This window comes from Patiria miniata, unplaced genomic scaffold (assembly GCF_015706575.1).
Source record: "Patiria miniata isolate m_02_andy unplaced genomic scaffold, ASM1570657v1 HiC_scaffold_5, whole genome shotgun sequence".
NCBI classification, from domain to species: domain Eukaryota; kingdom Metazoa; phylum Echinodermata; class Asteroidea; order Valvatida; family Asterinidae; genus Patiria; species Patiria miniata.
In genome coordinates, this window is record NW_024037072.1 from 24691612 (window position 1) to 24713525 (window position 21914).

Here is a 21914-nt window from a genome sequence, read left to right on the forward strand (position 1 = left end):
AATGGTGATATTTGTACTTTGTGTTCTCGGAGTCGGAGTTTGGAATAAAATAAATTGTTGCAAAGTAATAATTTTAGTGAGTTTTCAAATATAGGAATAAAACTGGTGGTAGAGTGATAACAAGCAACTTAACTCCGTGGTATCTGTTGCAGTATACACCGCACAGTGATGAGTGACCCATTATCATAATAATATTCAATAATAACAGAAATAATTAGCATTTTCTGGTGTATGTTCACAATGAGCATCCAGTTGTCCTCGTTATTACAGCACTCCTAAACCTTGTGGTGCAATACAAGCGTTCTCTTCCTCCAAAAATGAGGCAAGTTACCGGCTTGACGAAATTTGAACTCATTTGTCATCATGGGCGTCGCCAGGATGGGGCAAGGGGGCGCTTGCCCCCCCCCCCCCCCTCCCCACCGGAAAGGCAGCCAAAAGGAAAACAGGAAGAACAAAGAAAAGAAGAAACAAAAGAGGGGTGAAGTCAGTTGCTATTAATTTAGTACACATTGAACAAAATGGGCGTCTGCAGGGGTGTCAATGGGGGTGGGGTGGGTAAGTGTCCCCCGCCCACCCTAAAAAAAACCCGACAAATTGAATATATGCCGAGTAAGTAGGCCTCTACAACGATTTTAGGGGAAAATGTGCTTTGCCTTCCCCCCCACCCCGAAAAAATCTTGGCGACACCCATGTTTATCATGATTGTGTTGTTTTCGGTTGAAGCAACAAAAATTGCTCAAAATCTAAAGGAGGGTGCTTAACAACCAATAATATCATGAAGTTTTAGTTCAGTGAATGCTGTATTTTCCAAGAAAACAACATTCTTGGATCTCGATTTCAAATCAAAAGTTGCCGAGTCTTGTTTTAATTTGCACCCGAAATCAGAGTCCGGGACACGTTCTCATGGGCCGTATTCACGAATCGGCCATATTGAATGGAAAGTTAGGCAAAATCTTAATTGTTTGAACTTGCGAAGAGAAATGACAGCAATTTAGCTTATAATCAATTCCAGTCTGCCTCAATAAATAATTTTAAACTTGAAATTAAACATTCCCTAATGTTTAAAGCCATATTTAAAAGACATTCAAACGACGGCAGTATGTACTGTATGTAGTCACATACATGCACTTGAATTGTCTCTGACAAAAGGGACGTGCATGGGTGCGCAATGGGGAGGAAGGGGTGGAGCGTGAGGGAGGTCACTGAGTGACATTAGGTAAGGTCACGGGTAAGGTCAAAGTAAACAAACGGGGAAAAATCGATTATTATAACAAGAAATGCAATGGTATGTGGCCGCTCCAACGGAAGGATGCGGTGTCGAGCAGGATTACGTGCAGCACGTGGTTAACAGAAATCGGTCGAACCACAGTTGTGTGCAGGGGATGTGCACGCACTGGCAAACTCATATCAAGGTTATAATCAGTCCGCCACAGAAGGTATTTAATTCCAACGTTTTCCTCTACTGCTCCAGTTTAACTTGAACCATTTTGTTACACTGGAGGCGAACGGGGCGACATATTCAAGCTTCGGACGTCGCTCAATTGTACGTGTAGACCTCCAAAATGGCGATGTTTTCTTTCTTCGCTGTGATCCTGATTGTCTTCATTTCAACAAGTTTTGCTTTTGGAGGTAAGTTGATGACGTTCTATTTGGTATTGCATTATTTTGCAAACAATTTATAGACGTTTACGATTCACTGGCTGCAGATAAAATGTAGGTCATTGCTCTACCAGTGCGATTTCCTTTTAAAGGAGGTTTTTTCGAGTCACAGAAGAAATAAAATATCGGTAATAAAGACAGGCCCGCGTTTAAATGAATAGTAGATGATGCAACACTGTCTTTATTTAATTAAAGTAGTTTTCAGAATTGTAAATCTTATAATTTTCATTTTGTAATAGAAATCATAACCTTATGAGAATGCAGTCAACCGTGTGCCACAGACAGAGTTTCGCTTAAAGGGACATTGCGTCATGGAACAGCCCAATTGGGCTACAAAACGCGCTTTGAACGAAGTCATGTTAATCGGAAAGAACATTTAAAAGTAGGATATAAACATCCACACAACTATCCCTTAAAAACTGGGCGTTTTCTGTTATTCCTGTATTATACGTGCGAAAACGACTTTCGGGGTCCACATTTGCGACCCAAAAAAGTCGAGCTGTTTGGGTGCTAGTTGTATTGCTGTATTGACACACACAACGTGTATATCGTACATTGACTGAAAACGACAGGAAAAGCATATTCGTACTCCGTCGTGTCCGATGTAAACAATTAACCGGTTTTTCCGTCTTTTCTCGGGAACGGTAAGACATTAGGTTGGTTTCCTTTCAGCCAGATGTTTGAAATAGGATAAGTAAACAAGCCGAAACATGAAATTTTCGGGGATTTCAGGACCTATAGTGCCCCTTTAATCTTTTTGATTCAGCTCAACTTGGTTCCCACCAACCTTCGAGTGCTTGCAAAGTTACGGTCCATTAAGTTATCGTAAACACAACTTTGGAATGAACTAACCGTATGAGTTGTCCTCTGAACCCTTTCATTGCCAGGCTGCTTTGCAGATCCCCACACAGACTTAAAGGGGATATACATCATTTGCTTTTGCTGTAATTTTCAGAAATGGATGGAATTGAGGGGTTGAAAATCTATAGCAAATATAGTTACACTGACTTTTTTGATGTTTTGGGTTCGAAAATGCTATAAAAACCAAGAAAAACGATCATTTTCCTGTAGTCTGTTTCCCTGACTCCATATAAGAAGAAACAGGGCAGTTTACATACATTGGGGAATTGTAAGGTTAGGGAACCAGTCTAGCTGGCTCGTACCCGTTCATAGGTTTGTAATCGATTGCAAACAAGTGCGATGGTCAATTGGGGCCAGTATTTGAAAAAAAAAACCAGTTGTTTCCAACGCTGATCGGCCGATCAGCGTTGGAAATTGATACAAAAATACCACTTTTCTTGAAAATGACAGTATACCAGGTGCCATGATTTTACAGGATGCTTTACACTGTCATTCACTAACAGTCCAGCGAGGTATTTCAAAATGATTTGGTATGTTGTATTTTCCCTTTAACAAGCACAATAATTGATATTGCCTGCTGGCCTTGCTCCCAAAAAGAATAAATGGAAGAATGGGAGTGACGAGTTGGTGGGATCTTCTAAGGACTATAAGAAGTTTATAGTTTAGCCCACCCAATTCACCCCAATGGAAGGGGAAAAAACAAGTTGCCTGACCGTGGATGGATCGGGTTTCCCTGGGTTTTTTTTGTATGGTCAGTCTAGGGGAAATAACTGAATGGAAAGGTCATTTGGTCCCTGGGTATGGGCCAGGCTGTACTCACAGTCTAATAAGGGTTTTTCACTGGAAAGGCAGAACCTTGGTTATTTAAATCCATCACATCTGGTATTGTCAAAAGGCTTGTCTAACTTAAGTTATATGGTGAGTTAAAAGGAAAGTGAGTGACCCGGATTACTGATTTTTTTCTTTAAAAAAGGCAATCAAATTTAGTCTTAAAAGTATTTCTTAAACGAGCATGTTCTTTCACTCATCTGATTCACTCATACTGTCAGATTTTGTGTTTTGAGTATGAGGAACAAGACAACTCCTTTTTTCCGTCTCAAATATTGATGCGATATTTGTATGTTTTCCTGTGCAAGTTCTCGTTCATTCATCGAGGTGGGCAAGCGTCCATGTTTCATTATACTCAATTGGTATTCCTCGGTTACGTTAAATGATCAGTGGTGGACAGCCGAGTTTTGTGATCTTTTTATTGATACAAACATAACTTAAAATAGAGTATGGAAATTACGTGAAATTTTCGCAGTTAAAAGTCAATGAGATGTACCTTGTCCGTATTGGGTTTTTTTAAATGAAATGGAGCTAGCCAAATTTTTTTTTTTTAATTTTAAATTCGGTCACTTTCTTTTTCACTTACCCTGGAGTCATCATTGTGTGTGGTCCGTACAGTATATCTCATGAAATGTGTTTTAATGTGGGTTTCAAGTGGGTATTTTTTCTACCCATGAAGTAAAATTACTTGTAACCAGCCACGCTTATTAATGGTTTGTGTTTCCAAATTACTACGAAGAGATTGCAGTCATATATAATGCTCATTGCACAAAGGTGAAATTCAGGTTCCCTAGCCTTCCCTACCTAAAAAAAAAAAAAAAAACATTCCCAAGTTAAAGGAGGGTTAACAAATCTATGAGTTTTTTTTATTTTTGGAGTACAATTGGAATTGTGTTACTCGATCGCTGGAGTGATTAGGCCTATTATTATGTGAAATATAACACCTAGCCCATTGTGGGTATCAGGCGCGGCTTTGCTCAGGTTACACCACCTGAAGCCCGAAATCGGCATTAAAGGGGTACAAAACTGTTTGGTGTTTTTTTCACCAAAAAATAAAAAGAAGAAAAAAAAGTAAAAGGAAAGGTAAAAATAAACGTTCACACAAGTATCCTTCAAATTTTGGCCATTTTGTGTATTCTTGCCGGGGGTAATTTATGGGGTTAACGTTTTTACTCTCAAGAATCAAGCTGTTTAGTTGCTAGTGTTGATTCTTGTCCCACATATGCCTAGTACTTTGTGAAAATTTATCAAAACGCGTTTGTTTTCATCTGTTTGGTAAATGTTTGAGCTTATTTACATCGAAAAACCAACCGCTTCCTTTTGGAATAATTACCGCAGCTAGTAATGGGATCTCATCAAGTGAACGCCGCACGCATGTATGCACGGCACCGTGCCGCTGCATTGCATGCAAGGTGGGGGGGGGAGCGCGGCTAACAGTCAACACTCGTGTATTGGTGCTATGGTGACTGCTCTATGTTCCGACATCTCTATGTTCCCACACCCCTATATTCCGGCTGCTCAACCTATGTTCCGACACACTTATATTCCGACACACCTATATTCCGACACACCTATGTTCCGACACATCTATGTTTCGACATCCCTCCCTTCCGACCACCCGGACATAATATTGTGTTAGCCCGTTTAGAATAGTGCGTTGGGGCCATGAGACCAGCCTATGTTTACGTTTGTAGGGGTGTCGGAACATATGGGTGTCGGAGCTTAGGGGTGTCGGAACATGGGTGTGTAACCGGTGCTAGGACACGCACGTTACGTGTAGCGTATTCATTGCCATACATCATGGACGCATAAGTTGGGAAGGGGGACTCTTCGTTGAAAATGAATGTGCATGCAAAAAAAAATGTCCGCCGTGTCAGACGTAACTACCTAGGGCTTTGGGGTTAGTTTCCTTCCAACAGATCAGACCTTTGAAATAGGGTGTAAACATTCTAAAACAATATTTTCGACGATTTCAGAACGATGCGTCTTTTTAAATGCTCATGGTAAAAGTTTAAGAGGATTAGCGATTGGGTTATACTTGGCTCATAGTGTACGTTCCCAATTGCGAATAAATTTAGGATCACATCATAATAGCGTATACACAAGTTTAAACCTAAGTATGCAAAGTTTATTGTGTTGCTGACGTGCTCACCGTGATATAAGGCCATACTAGTTCCGAAAAAAATACCTTAACGGAAATTGAAGCTTGCGGTTCTGGTGACGTGGCACGAGCCAAAAGTTCGTCCTTCCGATGGCCTCGTTCAAAACCCCAAAATGTCCTTTCCTATAATGACGTCATATCGCAAACCTCTATGCCTAGCACGTTCGTGTTGACTACGTACGTGCAGCCCGACCGCCCTCTCACCTTCTTCAAACATCCTGGATGTCGACACCCCTGTCCCAGGAAGGATTAGAGTGAGGTCAGCAGTGACCAAATGGTATGTAGGATAGGAGGACCATGGGCCTCGCCAGGATTTTTCTAGAGGGGGCAAACCACATCCCCTCCCCCTCGATTTATCATTTTTCGACGGTGGGCAGGGATATTTACCACCCCCCCTCCAACCCAATAAGTTAACAGCTATATCGTTGGTATTTTCACGAAGCGAAAAAAACCTCAATATCATGCAAAAAGGTCATTCCGAGATAATCGCCTTTGAAGTTAATCATTTTTTCAAAACACCTTTTCGACTAGTATAACGAGTTAAGTTTGTGTCACTTCGTGAAAACAGAAAATACGGATTTTAGGCATTTTGTCAAATGTTTGTTTACGATAATTACAAAAGTAAACAATATTTCGCTTCCGAATTCTTCCTTTTGTCAAATGCAATAAATTGGTCGGCAAAACTTAAAATCGAAAAAATTTAGATTTTGGAGGTTTTTGTCACTTCGTGAAAACATCGACGATTTATGACTTCGCGCCTCTTAATCTTTACTTTTCTACCTTTTTTTTGCTTTTCGCGCTTCCCCCCCCCCCCCCCCTCTCCCTCGCGATGCCCTCCTGGAGGACCCTGGGGACAAGAAAACATTATTCCCTCTGTAATCATACAGTTTTAAAGTTTACTTAACACTTCCGGAAGATCATAAGAAGGGAAAACTTTCAAATTTTAAAATATCTCTTTGTCAATTTAAACATTTTGTGAACTTTTGATTCTTGATATATTGTGCCACGTTATACCTAGGGGCCCACGGCCGATGTGATTTAAGAAAGCCTACATTTACTTACGAAGCTAATCTCAAGTGACCAAAATAAAATACGTGAACAGAGAATTTCGTTAATAATCTAATAATCTTCAATGTGTATGTCGCCACCTAAACTTACTGCGTAAGTTACTCCGGGATATAGGTTGCGTATAAGTCGCGGACTGTTTTCAGTTTCCGTAAAAATATCATGAATTGCATAAGGAGCGGGGTAGCCGGGGGTGGCACTTTGAAAACTGTTAGTCATTATAAGTGACCGTGGTTAATGGGTTTAACGCCGTTATGCATAAGTGCAGTTACACCATTGCTTTAGGTTTTGTGAAATCAGCAGCGCGGCCTGGGCTTGGTAAGTCGTGCACTTGATTCCTCACTTACATCAAAACTTCGAAAAATCCTACATTCGCTACTTGAGTTTTGATGTTAATGCTAGTTTGTTTCCAATTTGTCCTCAGGACTTATGTTTCCTCATGGTGAACAGGAAGGAGACGCTATTGTTGAACCAAACGACGATGGCAGTTCTGGGATGGTGCCAATCTCCACTCTCTTCCCATATTTTGACCACAACCATGACTCTCTCTTTGTAAGTGTATCAAGTAAGGTTAAGGGGAATGTACAACATTTGCTTTTGCAACAATTTTCAGAAATAAATGGATTTGGAGGATTAGTATGTTTTAGCAAATATTGTTAAACTGACTTGTTTCACGTTTTGGGGTTGTAGATGCTGGGAAAAAAACAAGAAAACCAATCATGTTCTTGTATTCTGGTTCCTTGACTCCACTTAAGATGAAACGGAGCAATTTATAGACTTTGGGGAATTGTAAGTTCAGAGAATCGGTCTAGCTGGCTTGTACCCCATCACAGGTGTGTAATCAACTACAAAGAAAATGCGGAATAACTTAATATAAAAAATTAGGAGCAGTTTTTGACAAAAGCCAGTTTTCTCCAACGCTGGTCGGCCGACCAGCGTTGGAAAAATAGAATTTTTCTTGAAAATGTCAGCACACCAGGAGCCACGATTTTACAGGATGCTTCAGACTGTCATTCCTTATCAATCCAGTAAGGTATTTCGTGATAATTTGATCATTTAATTTGTTGATGTTTGCAAATGTTGTATCTTCCCTTTAATACACCTCTATGTTCCGACAACCCTATGTGCCGACACCCTATATATGTTCCAACACCCCCATGTTTCGACTGTACATATTCCTATTCCTCCTAACCCTAACCCTAACCCTAACCCTAACCCTAACCCTAACCCTAACAGGGAGTAACACAATCTTATGTGCGGGTTGTCGGAACATAGGGGTGCCGAAACATATCAGTTGTACAATCTCGAAAACAGGAGGGCATGGCTTGCATTTGACAATAAACTGGGGGACAAACTATCATAATTGGGGACAGAATATCCAGTCAGCCGGCCAGACACTCATGTCTAGGATTGTCTTCCATGGACATTTTGTACGGGGCGAAAATGCTGTTTTCACTAGCGATGAAGAAAGTCAAATAGGACGTAAGCTTATACGATTCTGTCTAGGCAAGTCCGCAATACAGAGTGAGTAAAAAAAAGCGGAACCCAAACCCCAAAAAATATATTTCAAATTTAAAATAAATACGGTGGCACCAAAAATAATAATGACTGGAAAGCCAATTTCATAAACTACTTTTAGATGAAAAAAATACTTAAATTGCTCAGTCCATATTACCATTCAAACGCAATGACCCTAAAACCTATTTCGCCCAAAAAATGCAATTTATTGTATGTGCTGACTGCTTAAGGAAATGAGACAAAATACTTGTTTCCACAACAGCCGTAGTACACAATATCTTTATTAACGACCGTGCCTAGGCAAACAATATGATTTATAAAATCATTTTTTTTTAAAAGACGGGCCTTCATAAGGATTAATATTTTATTACTTTTAAACTGAGGTGTGACGACGATTCTTCAAATCTCATTTTTGGACGAGAGAGGTTTTAGTGTCATTGCGTTTAAATGGTGAGATTCTTTGGACGGATTGAACAATTTAAATATTTTTTTCATCTAAAAGTACTCTATGAAATTGGCTATCCAGTCATTATTATTTTTGGTGCTACATCATTTTTTGTAATTTGAAATATGTTTTGGGGGGGTTTGGGTTCCGCTCTTTTGACTCACCCTGTATCAAGGGCGGATCCAGAACACAATTTTGGGGGGGGCCAAAAAAAAATTTGGTCCCCCCAAAAAGTGGGTCCAAAAAATTTCGGCGTGGGGTTCGGGGCCCGTAAGTGCCCCGAAAATTTTTTGGATTCTAGATGCTCTGTGGTGCGATCTGAGGCAATTTCTGACAACTTTAACCAATGTTTTTTGAGGAAAAGATGGTGGTGTACTCATTGCCTGCCTTTATTGCGATGTCACATAAAAAAAAAAAAAATTGGTTTCGTTTTGGGGGGGGGGCATGGCCCCCTTTGGCCCCCCCCCCCGGATCCGCCCTTGCCCTGTATTTACTCAAAATGGTGTGATTTCTACTTCACAATAGTAGTCCTTGAAATCAGAACAGGGTGATGAATGGACTTTTTGCCTAACATATCTTGTTATCCCTCTTCCTTGCTACAATATGAGTACAACCTACAACAACAACCAATTATACCATTGGCCTCAATCTTGTCAAACCGCAGGTGAACACGAACGGCGCCATATCATTTCTCATCCAAGTTTCGTCCTACACCCCGACACCATTTCCACTTGGCGGCGGCAGGCGAGTGGTGGCGCCGTTCTGGGGTGACGTGGATGCCAGATATGGCGGCAACGTGACCTATCGTGAACTTATCCGTGTTCCTCAGAGTGATCAGCTGTTCTCGCAAGCGGATAGTGTCGTCAGAGGAACCTTCGTTGATCAGTCGAGGTTCTCGGCCACCTGGATGTTCATCGCAACCTGGAACAAAGTGCCCTTCTTTGGAGCAATTGGGCACAACGCCTTGAATATAGTGAGTGTGGCTCATATTCGCGTAGGATGGCGCCTATCTATTAAGACATTGTCTAGACCTAGGCCTTAATATGACAATATTAAGTATTTTATTAAATATTGATATTAATATATTGAACGAAGACTAGGCAGTTTTGACTTTTGTCCACGATCATTGGTGTTTTTTATGTGAATAACGATGATTTGGGGGCATTTGTTTTAGTTTGGTAATGCTCGCTTACAGTAAAGCACAGGTAGACATGTAAATGATTGAAAAAGAGCCGGAATTTGGTTTCGATAATTTAAGCTGTTGCTTTTTAAGAAATATAAAGCAATGGCGCAGACCAATTGCAAATTACTTCATTATTGGTATATACTTGAATAACACACACACCCTGCCGGCCAAATGCGCACGAGAAATGAAAACTCGTGGTAAACCTTTCTGATAGAGTTCCTCATCATTCATAATACGTTCTTAATGAAAACTTTATTTTGGAAATAATAAGCGATTGTTTGTGCTTTTGATCTGCTGACGTTGCCCTCGGATACCAGCGAGTAGCATTGGTGAACATAAAACTGTGTTTTGTTTGAATAAACCATGTTTTACTTTATAGACAAACACATTTCAAGCCGTTCTGGTGACCAACGGAAGACACTCCTACGCCATATTCAATTACGAAGAAATCAAATGGACTACTGGTACAGCAAGCGGTGGCAACAACGTCGGGCTTCAAGGAACACCCGCGCAAGTATGATTTTTATATTCTTAAAACCCTTTTTTTTGGATAGCAAGAAATGTTTGTTTAGAACATTGCGTTTAGACAACTATTCAACCCTACTTCCGGCGTTTGAAAAGAGATTGAAATTTGAAAGGTGCTAGTATATGCCGATATAAAATATAAAGAAGCAAGAGTGGTCGGTGATAGTTCTTGGTAATTGGTCTGAAAAGTTATCCAGTTGTAAAACGTTTTCTGGAAACAAATTGTTTTAATGAACGAAATCCAAACTTTGTAGATAATCAACTTGATCACCGGATGTTCTCCCGCTGCCCTTTGTTTCCCTCAGTGCAAAGGTTGAACATTCAGGTCATACGAATACTGCTGCTTCTGGGCCTACTACATGTACTAATACAAAAAAAGTCAATGACTTTGGAATCACTTTATTTCTTTATCTATTAAGGTTGGGTTTAATGCTGGCGATGGCTTCACATTCTACGCTGTTCCTGAATCCAGGACAAACGCAATCGTTGACATCGATCAAGATTCGAATATTGGCACCAGAGGGCGCTTTCTGTTCCGGATTGACAGCAGTGATATCGTCGATTCTGGCTGCAACACTGCAGGTGTGGTCACTTGTTTGAAATTAAAGGGCTCATGAAGTGAATATTTCTGAGGAACATTTTTTTGTGCTACTTTCTATTCCTCTTAAGTGTATAGAAACTTATTCATATTCCTTTTTGGTTAATTTTGTTGAAAAGTGCACTACTTTAAACATTTAAAATTGTCCATGCTTTTCCGGACAACTGATGGGGCTGTTGTCGTTATTTCATTTCAGGAAAACACTGTTCATATTAGGTGTTTTTCTGTTGAAATAGTGAACCCACAAAATGCTCATTGAAAACATTTGTGAGAAAAGTTTGCTCATTGGCATTGGCTTACTGCCATGAACTGACACAACAACGAATCACTAATGAAAAGAAAGTTTACGACAGCGAAATATCCAAAAATTTTGCAACTTTTTGTGCATAGGCTATTGCAACATTGAGGTTTCCGCCTGGGATAGGACATCACAATTTTGCTCATGAATATGGACATTCGCATTAGCATAAAAACCAAAAAGGCACCAAAATACCCTTGAAAATGGCAAAATAAAAATTGAAAATAAGGTTAAAGGGACACAAAGGTGCATTTTCAAGGATTTCATTAAAAATTACATTTCATGGGCCCTTTAATCTTTTATCAGATAAATGCTGGGTTCAATACCGTTTTGACTATGGATTCGTCGATTTCATTCGCACGTTCAAGTTGAATGTTTCTTTCATTTCCGAGTATAAATAACTATTGTGTCTTTATTCGTAGACAGGCTGTTATAATTGTTTGGAACGGATACACAATTGTATTTAACGAGATCAACAAGATGCACCTCCATTGTTTTACTTCATATTCAGGGACTCTAGCTGTCTTCCCCGTTTCTGGCTCAATGCTCGGCGGAGATATTGTCCACATTTCCGGACCGTGTCTCGACGAATCCTCCACAATCGTGTGCCGATTTGCTGATGTTGAAGTACCCGGGCAGGTGGTTTCTAACACCACAGCCAGATGCGTCAGCCCACTAGTATTTGAAGTCGGTCGTCTGCCACTAAAAGTGTCAACTAATGGCGGCGAATCCTTCGATTTCACTGGAATATTCACCTACCGTAAGTGTTTGTATCAAAACTTGAGTGAATATCGAGTCCTTAGAGAAGCATAGATATAACAAACTTCAAAATAGGATCGTCTGCAATTTTAGGGGGGGGGGAGAGGGGAAAGTAAATCATTATTATTGTTAAGCTATATGCTTAGGTCTCGATTTGTTTGCAATTATATTTGTCTTCTCAAATTACTGTCGTAGTGCCTGCATCTTTCAGGCTAAAATGGTACCACGCTTCTGAACAAAATAAAAGTTGGCAATATAAGGTGAAATTTAACATATACAAAATTTTACAAACTGTTTATAAGAATTCAAGAACCTGACCGCAGTTCATTTCTGTTTGGATTGGTGTCCACGCGTATTCTTTTAGTGTAATTAGTTTCTATACTTACCGTAATTTAGAAAGTGCAAAGGCCATTATAAAAGGGTTTTTTTGTAAACCTTTCCACATCTTCAGTGAGCCCAGAAGACGTTTCTCCATTTGTCAAGAGACTCGATGCTGCAGAATGGCACCAGAAAGACCCACTGATCGTTGTTTGGGATACCGAGTTATTCCAAGAATATGTGGACTATGTTCGGATCTCTGTCTATGGTTACGGGGAGGATCTGGCAACGGGGGCGGTGAAGCTTCAGTCGGTATACAGCAGTAGTCAAATGGTGCCGTACAACGTAGGCGTATTCAGATTCAGCCGCCCTGAAGCCCCAGATGGAGTCCAATACACAGTGGGTGTTGTCCGTGTTTCTCAGTACGGAGCAAAGGGTCAAAATGAGCTGTAAGTAGTCCAACATTGTATTTTCCCACCAGTTATAACCGATACAAATGCCCCGTTTAGGAATATCAATAGTTCTATCTTCTTTTTTTTTTAAGTATTCCCACCCGGTCTCTCTAGGCCTACTAGCCTACTTGTATCTTTGAGAGAGTCTGAGGTTGGGCGCGTTGTTTCAGGGGTCTCTCGGTTTTGATACGCCAGATTTTATACAAATCGATGGAATATCAAGGGAAATGTTTACAATCGTCAGATTAATCATCGATTATTTCTGTAACTGCAGGACCCTACCAGGGATGTGGAGCGACATCCACAACCTCCACTGGCTCTATCCAGTCCCTGACCCTTCAGCATGGTGTGATGGTTGGGCGGAGGAGGCTAGATCGGACTTGGACTTCCTTGAAGTGACTGAGCCGTGCCCCTGCACGCTGATCCAGGCTCTTGTTGATACCGGTCGGTTTAGCCAGCATCCTCTCTGCAGCCTGGATGCACCACTCGGTTGTGAACTCTTCAAGCCTGGAGCTGTACACTGCGTTAGAGCCGACTCACCGAGGTAGGTCGGAGTCCTTCTATCCAAAACCCTGCCTTTGTAACTTGACCAATTGATAGGTTTAGTGTTTACTGACAAAACACAGCAAGAAAAACAATTAAATGTTTCTTATTGTTTGATTATCTGATATTTCATGACTAGTGAATAAGGTCTAATGACCATTTAATAACATAAAGTGTGTGTTTAAAGCCATTCGAAAAAAAATAACATTTTGAGGATATTGTTACAAATGAAGCAGTAACCCAAGTTACCTTAAAGGTAGCGTCCGTTATTTGTAATTTGTGCATTATTTTCGTTTGAAGCGACAAAAGTGATCAAAATCTAGAGAAGGTCCGCTCACTGAACCGACGAATTACAGCATGCGCGGGTGCGTCGTGTCAACGCTTGCACGCGCTTCGCCGAATAAAAACTTGAACTGCTCACGGAAATGTCCAACAATTCGTCTTTAGACGCATCGTTGGAAAGGCCTTCTTTTTTATTGATTTCTTCAAAATGACAGCTCACCAGAAACAATAACTTCACAGGGAGTTTAGTCCCATTACTATCTTTAAACCAAGTATGCTTTTTTGACTATAGTTACGTCAGTTCCTTTTTGGACAGCTACAATCAAATGATGGACCTAGTTTAAAGTTTATACCAGTCAAAAACTTGGTGCAAGATGTTAAAGGTTAATACAATAGTGGGGTCTTAAAGATTGTTGATTTCTAAAACTAGTGCTTTTACGCAACACAGTGACAGTCAATTTTGTTTCCGACAGTGAGAAGGGAGGTGGGCAAGAGTGTTGCTATGGGAACGATGACAAAATTCTGAACGTTTTGAGGTCGTCAGGTGGTGGTTTCGCTCACCGTAGACATCACGGAGGAGTTGTTCCATATAAGGTCAGAGTCAGGAGTTTTCCAGGCTTTGTTTAAGTTTAAGTTTATTAAGTGTTTGAGTTTAATCCACTTATATTTAAATAATTAATAAAATATCATTTCTATGGTAACCATTAAGAGTTTTGGTCAAATGGAAACTCAGTAGAAACTCAATAATACTCAACTGTAGGCCATTGAAGTTGAATTGTTACTATAGGTCATGTATGGTTTTCAATGTCAAACTCAATGTAACAAACAACTTCTATTTGGTTTTGTATAAACTGAATGCATAATAACTTAAAGTTGTTTCACTGATTTGAAGGATGCTGGTCGTGTTCCCTACCTCTCTCACTGGATATCTGACACTCTGCCATTTGAGCATTGCTGCGTTTTCTCTGAAGAATCATGTCAGCTGTATAAATTTGTGCGACCTTCCCAGACCTGCGAAGGCTACACAGCGCCTGCACCAGGTAATGCCGCCAAACAAAACAATGTTTTGTGAGTAAGGTTTAAGATTCGATGCTCTCCTTGTCAGTGCTTGTTAAACCACAATTTGCGTTATCTGCTAACCAAAACTTTGCTGTTCTCTAATGTTATAATGAAGATACTGAGTGAAGATCCTGCAAGTTTGAGATATTGAGACCTGGTTTATTTTGAGGCAACGTTGTCCAGGTTGTGTGTACCATTAATTTTAACGCAATAGGAAAGGCGTCCTTTTATTTTTTCAGAGATGATGTTAAAGTGAAGGAAAGGTTTAGCCAAACCAGCCCGAGTTTAATTATATTTACAGGCCTGTGAAAAACTACCCTCACCCTTCTCCTCTGCCTGCTTTGTTCTACAGCAATTACTACCGGTGATCCCCATCTGATTACCCTGGATGGCGTAGAGTACACATTCAATGGAGTCGGTGAATACACCATGCTGGAAGCATGCAATGGTTCGTTCGTTATGCAGGCAAGGATGGCTGTCCTCCAGATAGGTAATTAATATTAAAATATATAGTCTTGCTCTGTAATTAATGCATCGTCAAAGTGTATTGTATGGCCATACACCTGTATCTCAGTGCTAGACTGTGCCCTAATAAGAGCAATTATGCATTGAAATCATTGGCATATTTGGATCCAACTCTGCAAGAGTGGGGGGGGGCAAAAGTGGGGAACTCATTTTCTGGAGGGGCGTATTTAACAACGTCCCTCAAATTCTGAGCCGGGGTACAGACCTATAGAGCCAGCGGCGGCGGAACGGTTTTGAAACTGGGAGGCATCACCAAAAAGGGGCACTTGCTCAGTAAAAGGCATCTTCTATCGGTGCAGAAGCGTGTCCAGCATTTTTTTTTTGGGGGGGGGCACATTCGTGATGAAATGTCGATACGGTTTTTTTCACACTTGGCCTCCGAAAAATCAAATAGTGTTTGGGGGGAGGGGGGGGCTGGTACCATCTTCCAAAATAGGGGGCCATCTTCAAAACCGGCCATTATGCAAACTACGCATTATGTGCCCATTTTCAAGGCGCATTGTAAGGGTTTTGTGGCTTGGTTTTCATATTCCTCGCTCACATCAGAACTCACTACTATACCATTTTGAGAAATGGTTACTGAAAACAAATTCTCAGAAATTTTAGGAGCAGTTTTGTTTTCATCGCAAGGGGGCACATTTCTCGAGGGGGCACATTTATTTCCGCAAGATAAATCTGGGAGGGGGAGTTTTCCGCCGCCCCTGTACAGATTAATATGACCCCTCCCCCTATTTTCGCCACTAATTCAACTTCCTGAAGGCAAACATACTCCTTCAGAATAATGCAGTAATCCCATATCAAAAATTCAATTTCCCATGGTATACTTTCATCGCTACCTCTTAGGAACACCCGCAACTGTTGTAACTGCCCTGGCGGCCGTTGATACAGGAACATCAGATCAGATTCAGGTTGAGGTTAGCAATCGGCGCGGTATGGATGTTTGGTATCGCCAGGAAGGAAATGGAAGTGACTGGACTATGCTAGAGTTTGACGACTCCCAGAGTCGACGGGTAGATCTGGAAGGTGAGGTTATACAAAAGACAAAAACGGTGCTGGTAGTTCCCAGCACAACATTGTAACGCTTAAATTCAACACCGTTTCGACGAAGTTACGAATCGGATAGGGATGTATAGTCGATTCCATCACAAGTCACCACACGTCCCCACAAGTCCTCCAGTCCCATTTCAAAAAACAAGCTATTCAAATGAGTTTTGACAAAGGCATTCCTTCGTTATTGTTCATCCATTGTTTCTTGTGACTGGACTTGTGAATGTACTCGTTAATTACTTGTTACTGGACTTGTGATGGACTCGACTACATCCGTGGAATCAACCAAAACAGAACACAGCTTAAACCGAGTTTTGAGAAAATCGCTTTGAAAGTTGGTCGATTTTTCGAATTGCGATTCTGTATGCATTGTACTTTACAAAACAGTTCGTCACTTTATCCAAACGTAAATTAGGAAAACGTACACATTCACCATGCATGTACACAAAGTCGCCACTTCGTAAAAACGCAAAGCATGCGCGCGTGGATAAAATGTGTACATTCGCGGCATGGTACGCAGATTCGTCACCTTGCCAACACGCTTTTTCAGCTGCAGGCTATGCTCTGGCACTACTGTAAACCATTATACATGTACAAAATGACCAATCGAAACACTATTTTAGTCGGATTCGTCACTTCGTCTGAACGTTGACGAATTAAGTCATGATACCATGAGGAATTGAGGATACAATATCGGGTTTTCCGTGGACTGCCTTATTGTCCTTACATGTTCGGTCAAGACAGTTAAGTCAGGTGAATCAATACTTCCGACCGGAGACCAACTTGTTTCCATCCCTGCACTAAAACCATAAAAACGTGTACATAAAGAATAGCTCCTTATCGCGAAGCCTCTTAAAAGTGTGGCACATCGATGTTCCCTCCTCGCAAATAGTTTTCAAGAAAATGGTTGTGCCGATTGTGGTCTCGTCTCTTTCTGAGATTACACAATTTGGCTCGTATGAACTGCTCTAAAACTATCGAAACTGATCGTTCTTGCGTGTTTGTAGGTGTGGCGGTCTTCTACAGGGAGGTAAACAACTCGGGCGTGATGACCAAGAACATCCACGTGAATTTCAAGTGTGGAGTGTCGTTAGTCGTTTCAACTACGTCCGGGTTGCTTAACGTGTTCACCTCGCTGCAGCAGGAACTGAAAGGGCGAACCAGGGGACTGTATGGTAACTGGAATGGAGAGAAAAATGACGACTTCGAAAGGCCAGACGGCACCATTTTACCAGTTGACGCGACCGTGCAAGAGATACACAGCGAGTTCGGTCAGAAATGTAAGCTGTGTTGATATGTTAGGTTGTCGATTTTATTGACTGAATTTTATTTTAGAAGGACCAAGCCAATCAATCGAAAATTATCCATGACTGATATCTGCAGCATACCTTATTGGTACCCGATACATGTACGTGCACCAACTGTGATTGAGGCATGGATCCTTTTGACGGCAATGCAATGAGCAACTCACATAGTAAGACGCCAATGAGTTTGTTGTACGGCTTTTTTTTTCGATGTTTCAAATGACGATCCCGTGCAATGCGATATAACAACCTTTAGTTTATCAATATTTTTCTGCTTTAAGCAGGCATGATAAGACACACACCTATGTCAAAGACTGTGGTATTATTGTTGTTTTGTCTATCAACTCCATTGTCCTGTTATTAACCAGAAAGAAAAAGCCTAGTTCCCAGCATATTTATTATTTGCAGGGCAAATCGAACCAGAGGATTCCCTCTTCAGATATCCCAGAGGCAAGGGTCCTTTTGATTACAGTGATGAGACATTCACACCGAGCTTCATGTCACCTGAGGCAGCTCTCACCGGAGAAGCGCGGGAGATTTGCGGCAATATTTCACAATGCGCTTTCGATTGGGCTGTGACCGGCAACAGTGACATCGCCAGGGCGACTGGGGGCGCTGTTGCTCACTACAGAGCCGCTATTGAAAGTGCATCCATAGGTAATATCAATGTCATGTCATGTATTGTCGAGAGAAAGAAATCATTTACAATTCGGGTGTTCAGAATATTTTGGAAAACTGGAACGCATTTCAGTATTACATTGTGAAATGATTGCTCTGGGCCGACCTTTTGTGAATGTGTCTTTCTTATTCCTATCAGTGATCTGTGGTTCTGTTGCCAACCCAGCAAACGGGAGGAAAGAAGTGTCTCGTGGCAGCGTGGGCGGAGTAGCCAGCTTCACCTGCGATGATGGATACACCTTGCAAGGGGACAATGAACTCGTGTGTCAAGAGAACGGCCAGTGGAGTGGTGAAGTCCCAATTTGTGAAGCATCAGGTTAGGGGAGAGTATAACCTTCTTTGTTTAGTCTACCTTTTAGGAACTTAGATCCTCAAAACAGCCATTTTGGCATTCGCCAAATTTATTGACACGTCTTTCATAGGTTACAAAACACGTATTGGCTTTTGACGTTTGAATATAAACTTAAAGTTATTGTTGACGCTCATCACTGTTGGAAAAGTGAAGACAGTACTAGATAGGCTTGAGGCACATTTCACGAATTTGAAATAGACACCATACAAAACATACTGATACGCGTGTTTCGTTTATTTTTTTAGGGTTGCAGGCTTGGCAAATAGTCGTCATTGTCGTGGTATGTTGCTTGGTGCTGATTGCAGTTGCAGTGATTGTCATCTTGGTTCGGAGAGCAAGGTAAGGGCCTCGATGCAGGCAATATGTGTCCATCTCGGTATTGACGCAGCAGCGAAGTGCAAATAGAAAAAAATTGCTATAGTGAGCCATGTCTTGTCTCTCAATCAGCTTGATAATAGCCCACGGGTCGCACTGATAACAGCACACGGAGACTGATAATCAGCGGAGACTAATAACCAAAAGCAAGATTGATGGGTTTTGTTAAGGAAATTGTCACAAACTTGCAAATTTTTCTTTGGGATGTGTTGGGGGAGTAGGGAATAAAAAAATAAACCTTCAACCATTTTGACTCAATCATTTACGTCATCAAGATTAAATTTCATTCTTTTTTTTCAAATATAATTTTATTGTTCTTTATGGTACAAAATCTCAATATCACACGAAATCTCAAAATCGTTTTCACAGGCTAAATCTAAAACATTTAATGTCAAAAATGAGTAAATAACGCTCACAAACGTCACCGCTACATCAAGAAAGCAATCATGGTCCAAACGCTAATTTAGTTTTTCTTTTCTTTTTGTGGATTTCATCAACACATGAGGAAATCTCCTCGGGGTACTTACATGTGTCCCGTTCCTAACATTGATTCTCCCCTTGTACTAGTGCATGTTGAGTTTTCAGTTCTTTGTATTCCATTTCATTTTGTTCGTGTATTTTTTAGACATGCGCCTTGCAAGATATCTATTCTTATTTTTATTGTTAAAGTCAATTAATCTAGATGAAACATTTGCATGCATTAACTTGGGCGACTTTTTTCGGGGGGGGGGGTGCAAAACTAGTTAAATTTGTTAGCGAAAAATATTATTTCTTCACCGGAAAAAAGTTGTAACAATCACCACAGACTGTATTATGTGTCTCCCCTTGGCATCCTATCGTGACGGAAATACGGATATAGTGAACGTGCATGTAGTACGCTTTATTAAGAATGTTTTTTGGATTAACTTTGTCCAACAGAAAATGAAAATCCGCTGCCCAAGCATGAATCATCAGTGACTTCGGAGAACCTCAAGACGAATATCATTATAGGGTGCTTGGCTTTATTTGAATATTCGTAGTTATATGCTTTTGTTAGTATATGCCTTTATAGTGGATTTTGACTAAAAAGATTACAGTTTGATCTGAGAAGTCGATTAAATAATACTGTCCCTACACTTCAACAAATTACTTATTATTGCTCGTTCCAGTTTGACGACCAATTATTAATGATGTACTTTTTTCGCAATACTCTCAATGAATTTGTTATTTGTTCTGCTTTTCACTTTTAGTGCACAAAAGATATGCCTGAATAATTGTTGGGGGCCAAATTATCCAAGAATTGTATAAGGTTATTATCTCAAACTAGAAGTGTGAAGAATGTTATTTTTCGTGACTATCTGTTCATAATCGAAAAAATGATAAAGTTGCCACACTCGAACTGATTCGGTGTCTTCTCCAAGTGGCCGATCCAGTAAGCCCCGTCCCCTGGTGTCCTGACCAATCACAGCCGTGATTTACGTCTGACATGCGCGCACATATTAAGTCCGACATGCGTGCACGCGCGTATGACGCGCGTGGCTGGAACATGAAGTGTAGCATTGGAGAGGAGCACGTGTTACTTGCCAACGTGCGCAGTGGGCGGGGCTTACTGGGTCGGTCTGGTTCTCAGACCAAACTTGAGGATCTATCTGATGAATGTAAAATTCGTCAGAAATAAAAGTCGGAATCTTTTGAACTGGGAACCAGACTATGGTCTCCCCCAACTCTCCCTTTCTTGCCGGTGAGGGGATAGGCTATTTGTGAACGAAGCTCATACGGACAGGTTGATTAACGACCTATTTTTATATAGTCTTTTGCTCTTTTCGGCGGTTAAAAAATGGAACACAAAATTCGTTATAGGTCTGCTGAATGAACAGTTATAATATAAACGCAGGAATATCGCCTTTACGCGATGTTTAATGCAGTATTTTGTATATATTTTGTAAGACGTGTGGTTTGCGCTTATTTTATGTTTATTTAATTCAGTGTACTTCACTGGGCTGGGGTGATTAAGTTAGAAGACTGTCATTATAAAGGTTAGATAGAACATGGAGGAAGGAAACAATACCAATATGCGTTATTCACGAGTCGGTAATATTATACTGAGAGCGAGGTAAAATCTTCACTTTTGGAACTTGCGAATAAAAACTGAAAGCAATGAAAAAAGTAAATTACAAATTAATAATAGTCTACTCTGATGAATACATGTAATTTAAAATGTGTGAATTAATAATGTAATGCTGCATTTTGTAATTTATAAACGGTATATGCTCTTCCTCACAACTTGAGGCGTCGTCAGTGTGTAATCACTATAGACTAACACTCTTTAAGTTTAATAGCTATATGTACAGATTTTATAAAGGCAAAAACATGTACAAGTTACTGATAATGTAAGTGCATTAAGTATAGCTTTCAGGTATACAAAGAAAACCGCACAAAAGTGAGTTATCCACAAAAAGGTAAAATTGTGGTCCTTGTAGCAGCCCAAGATCAGATCACTGTTTTGTTCGTTTGATTGGTGGTACTTCATTGAAAAAAACTGTGAATCAGCTAATTAATTTAGAACAACGTGTCCCTGAATATCATATTTCCTTGCAGCAACAATAGCCATGACAAACAACACTTCTCAACTGCCACTTCATCAACATGTACGGTACAGCAAACAAATGCAAAATTGGCACGGCATAACACAACACAGTAGCACAGCACGGCACGGCACGGTGATACAGCATTTCAACACCCAAAATTAAAATATCAATGTATAATGTACATAATAGACACTCTCCGTAAATCATTCTGCCAATCCAAATGAACGATTTTCCAATCCTACAAAACAGCATTCGGTCAAAGTCAAGACGTCATAGACACACTTATCTAAATTCTAAAATCAGAATGAAATCAAACTCTAACATAACATTACGTGCACTCCCTGTAAAACATTCGGCAATTCAAAATGAAAGATTGTCCAAGCCTTCAAAACGGCAATCCGTCAAAGCAAGACATAAACTTACTTCTATTTCTTTTATCAATATCAATGTGCATGATATAAAATCTAAGTGTGCAAGATATATAATTATCGCTCTTTCTTAGAAAGTTC

The 21914-nt window shown here is 40.5% G+C and overlaps 1 protein-coding gene across 1 annotated transcript; it reads left to right on the forward strand.

The window, feature by feature from the left end:
• Nucleotides 1-1385: 1385 nt before the first annotated feature.
• On the forward strand, nucleotides 1386-20951 carry LOC119741924 (sushi domain-containing protein 2-like). The gene is made up of 17 exons (XM_038217877.1): nucleotides 1386-1629; nucleotides 6999-7126; nucleotides 9202-9510; nucleotides 10103-10237; nucleotides 10668-10830; nucleotides 11656-11904; nucleotides 12355-12670; nucleotides 12948-13217; nucleotides 13972-14092; nucleotides 14391-14538; nucleotides 14910-15047; nucleotides 15926-16105; nucleotides 17137-17409; nucleotides 17842-18090; nucleotides 18251-18427; nucleotides 18709-18802; nucleotides 19757-20951. The coding sequence occupies exons 1-17, from the start codon at nucleotides 1563-1565 to the stop codon at nucleotides 19761-19763; spliced, it is 3024 nt and encodes a 1007-aa protein (XP_038073805.1). The 5' UTR covers nucleotides 1386-1562; the 3' UTR covers nucleotides 19764-20951.
• Nucleotides 20952-21914: the final 963 nt, after the last annotated feature.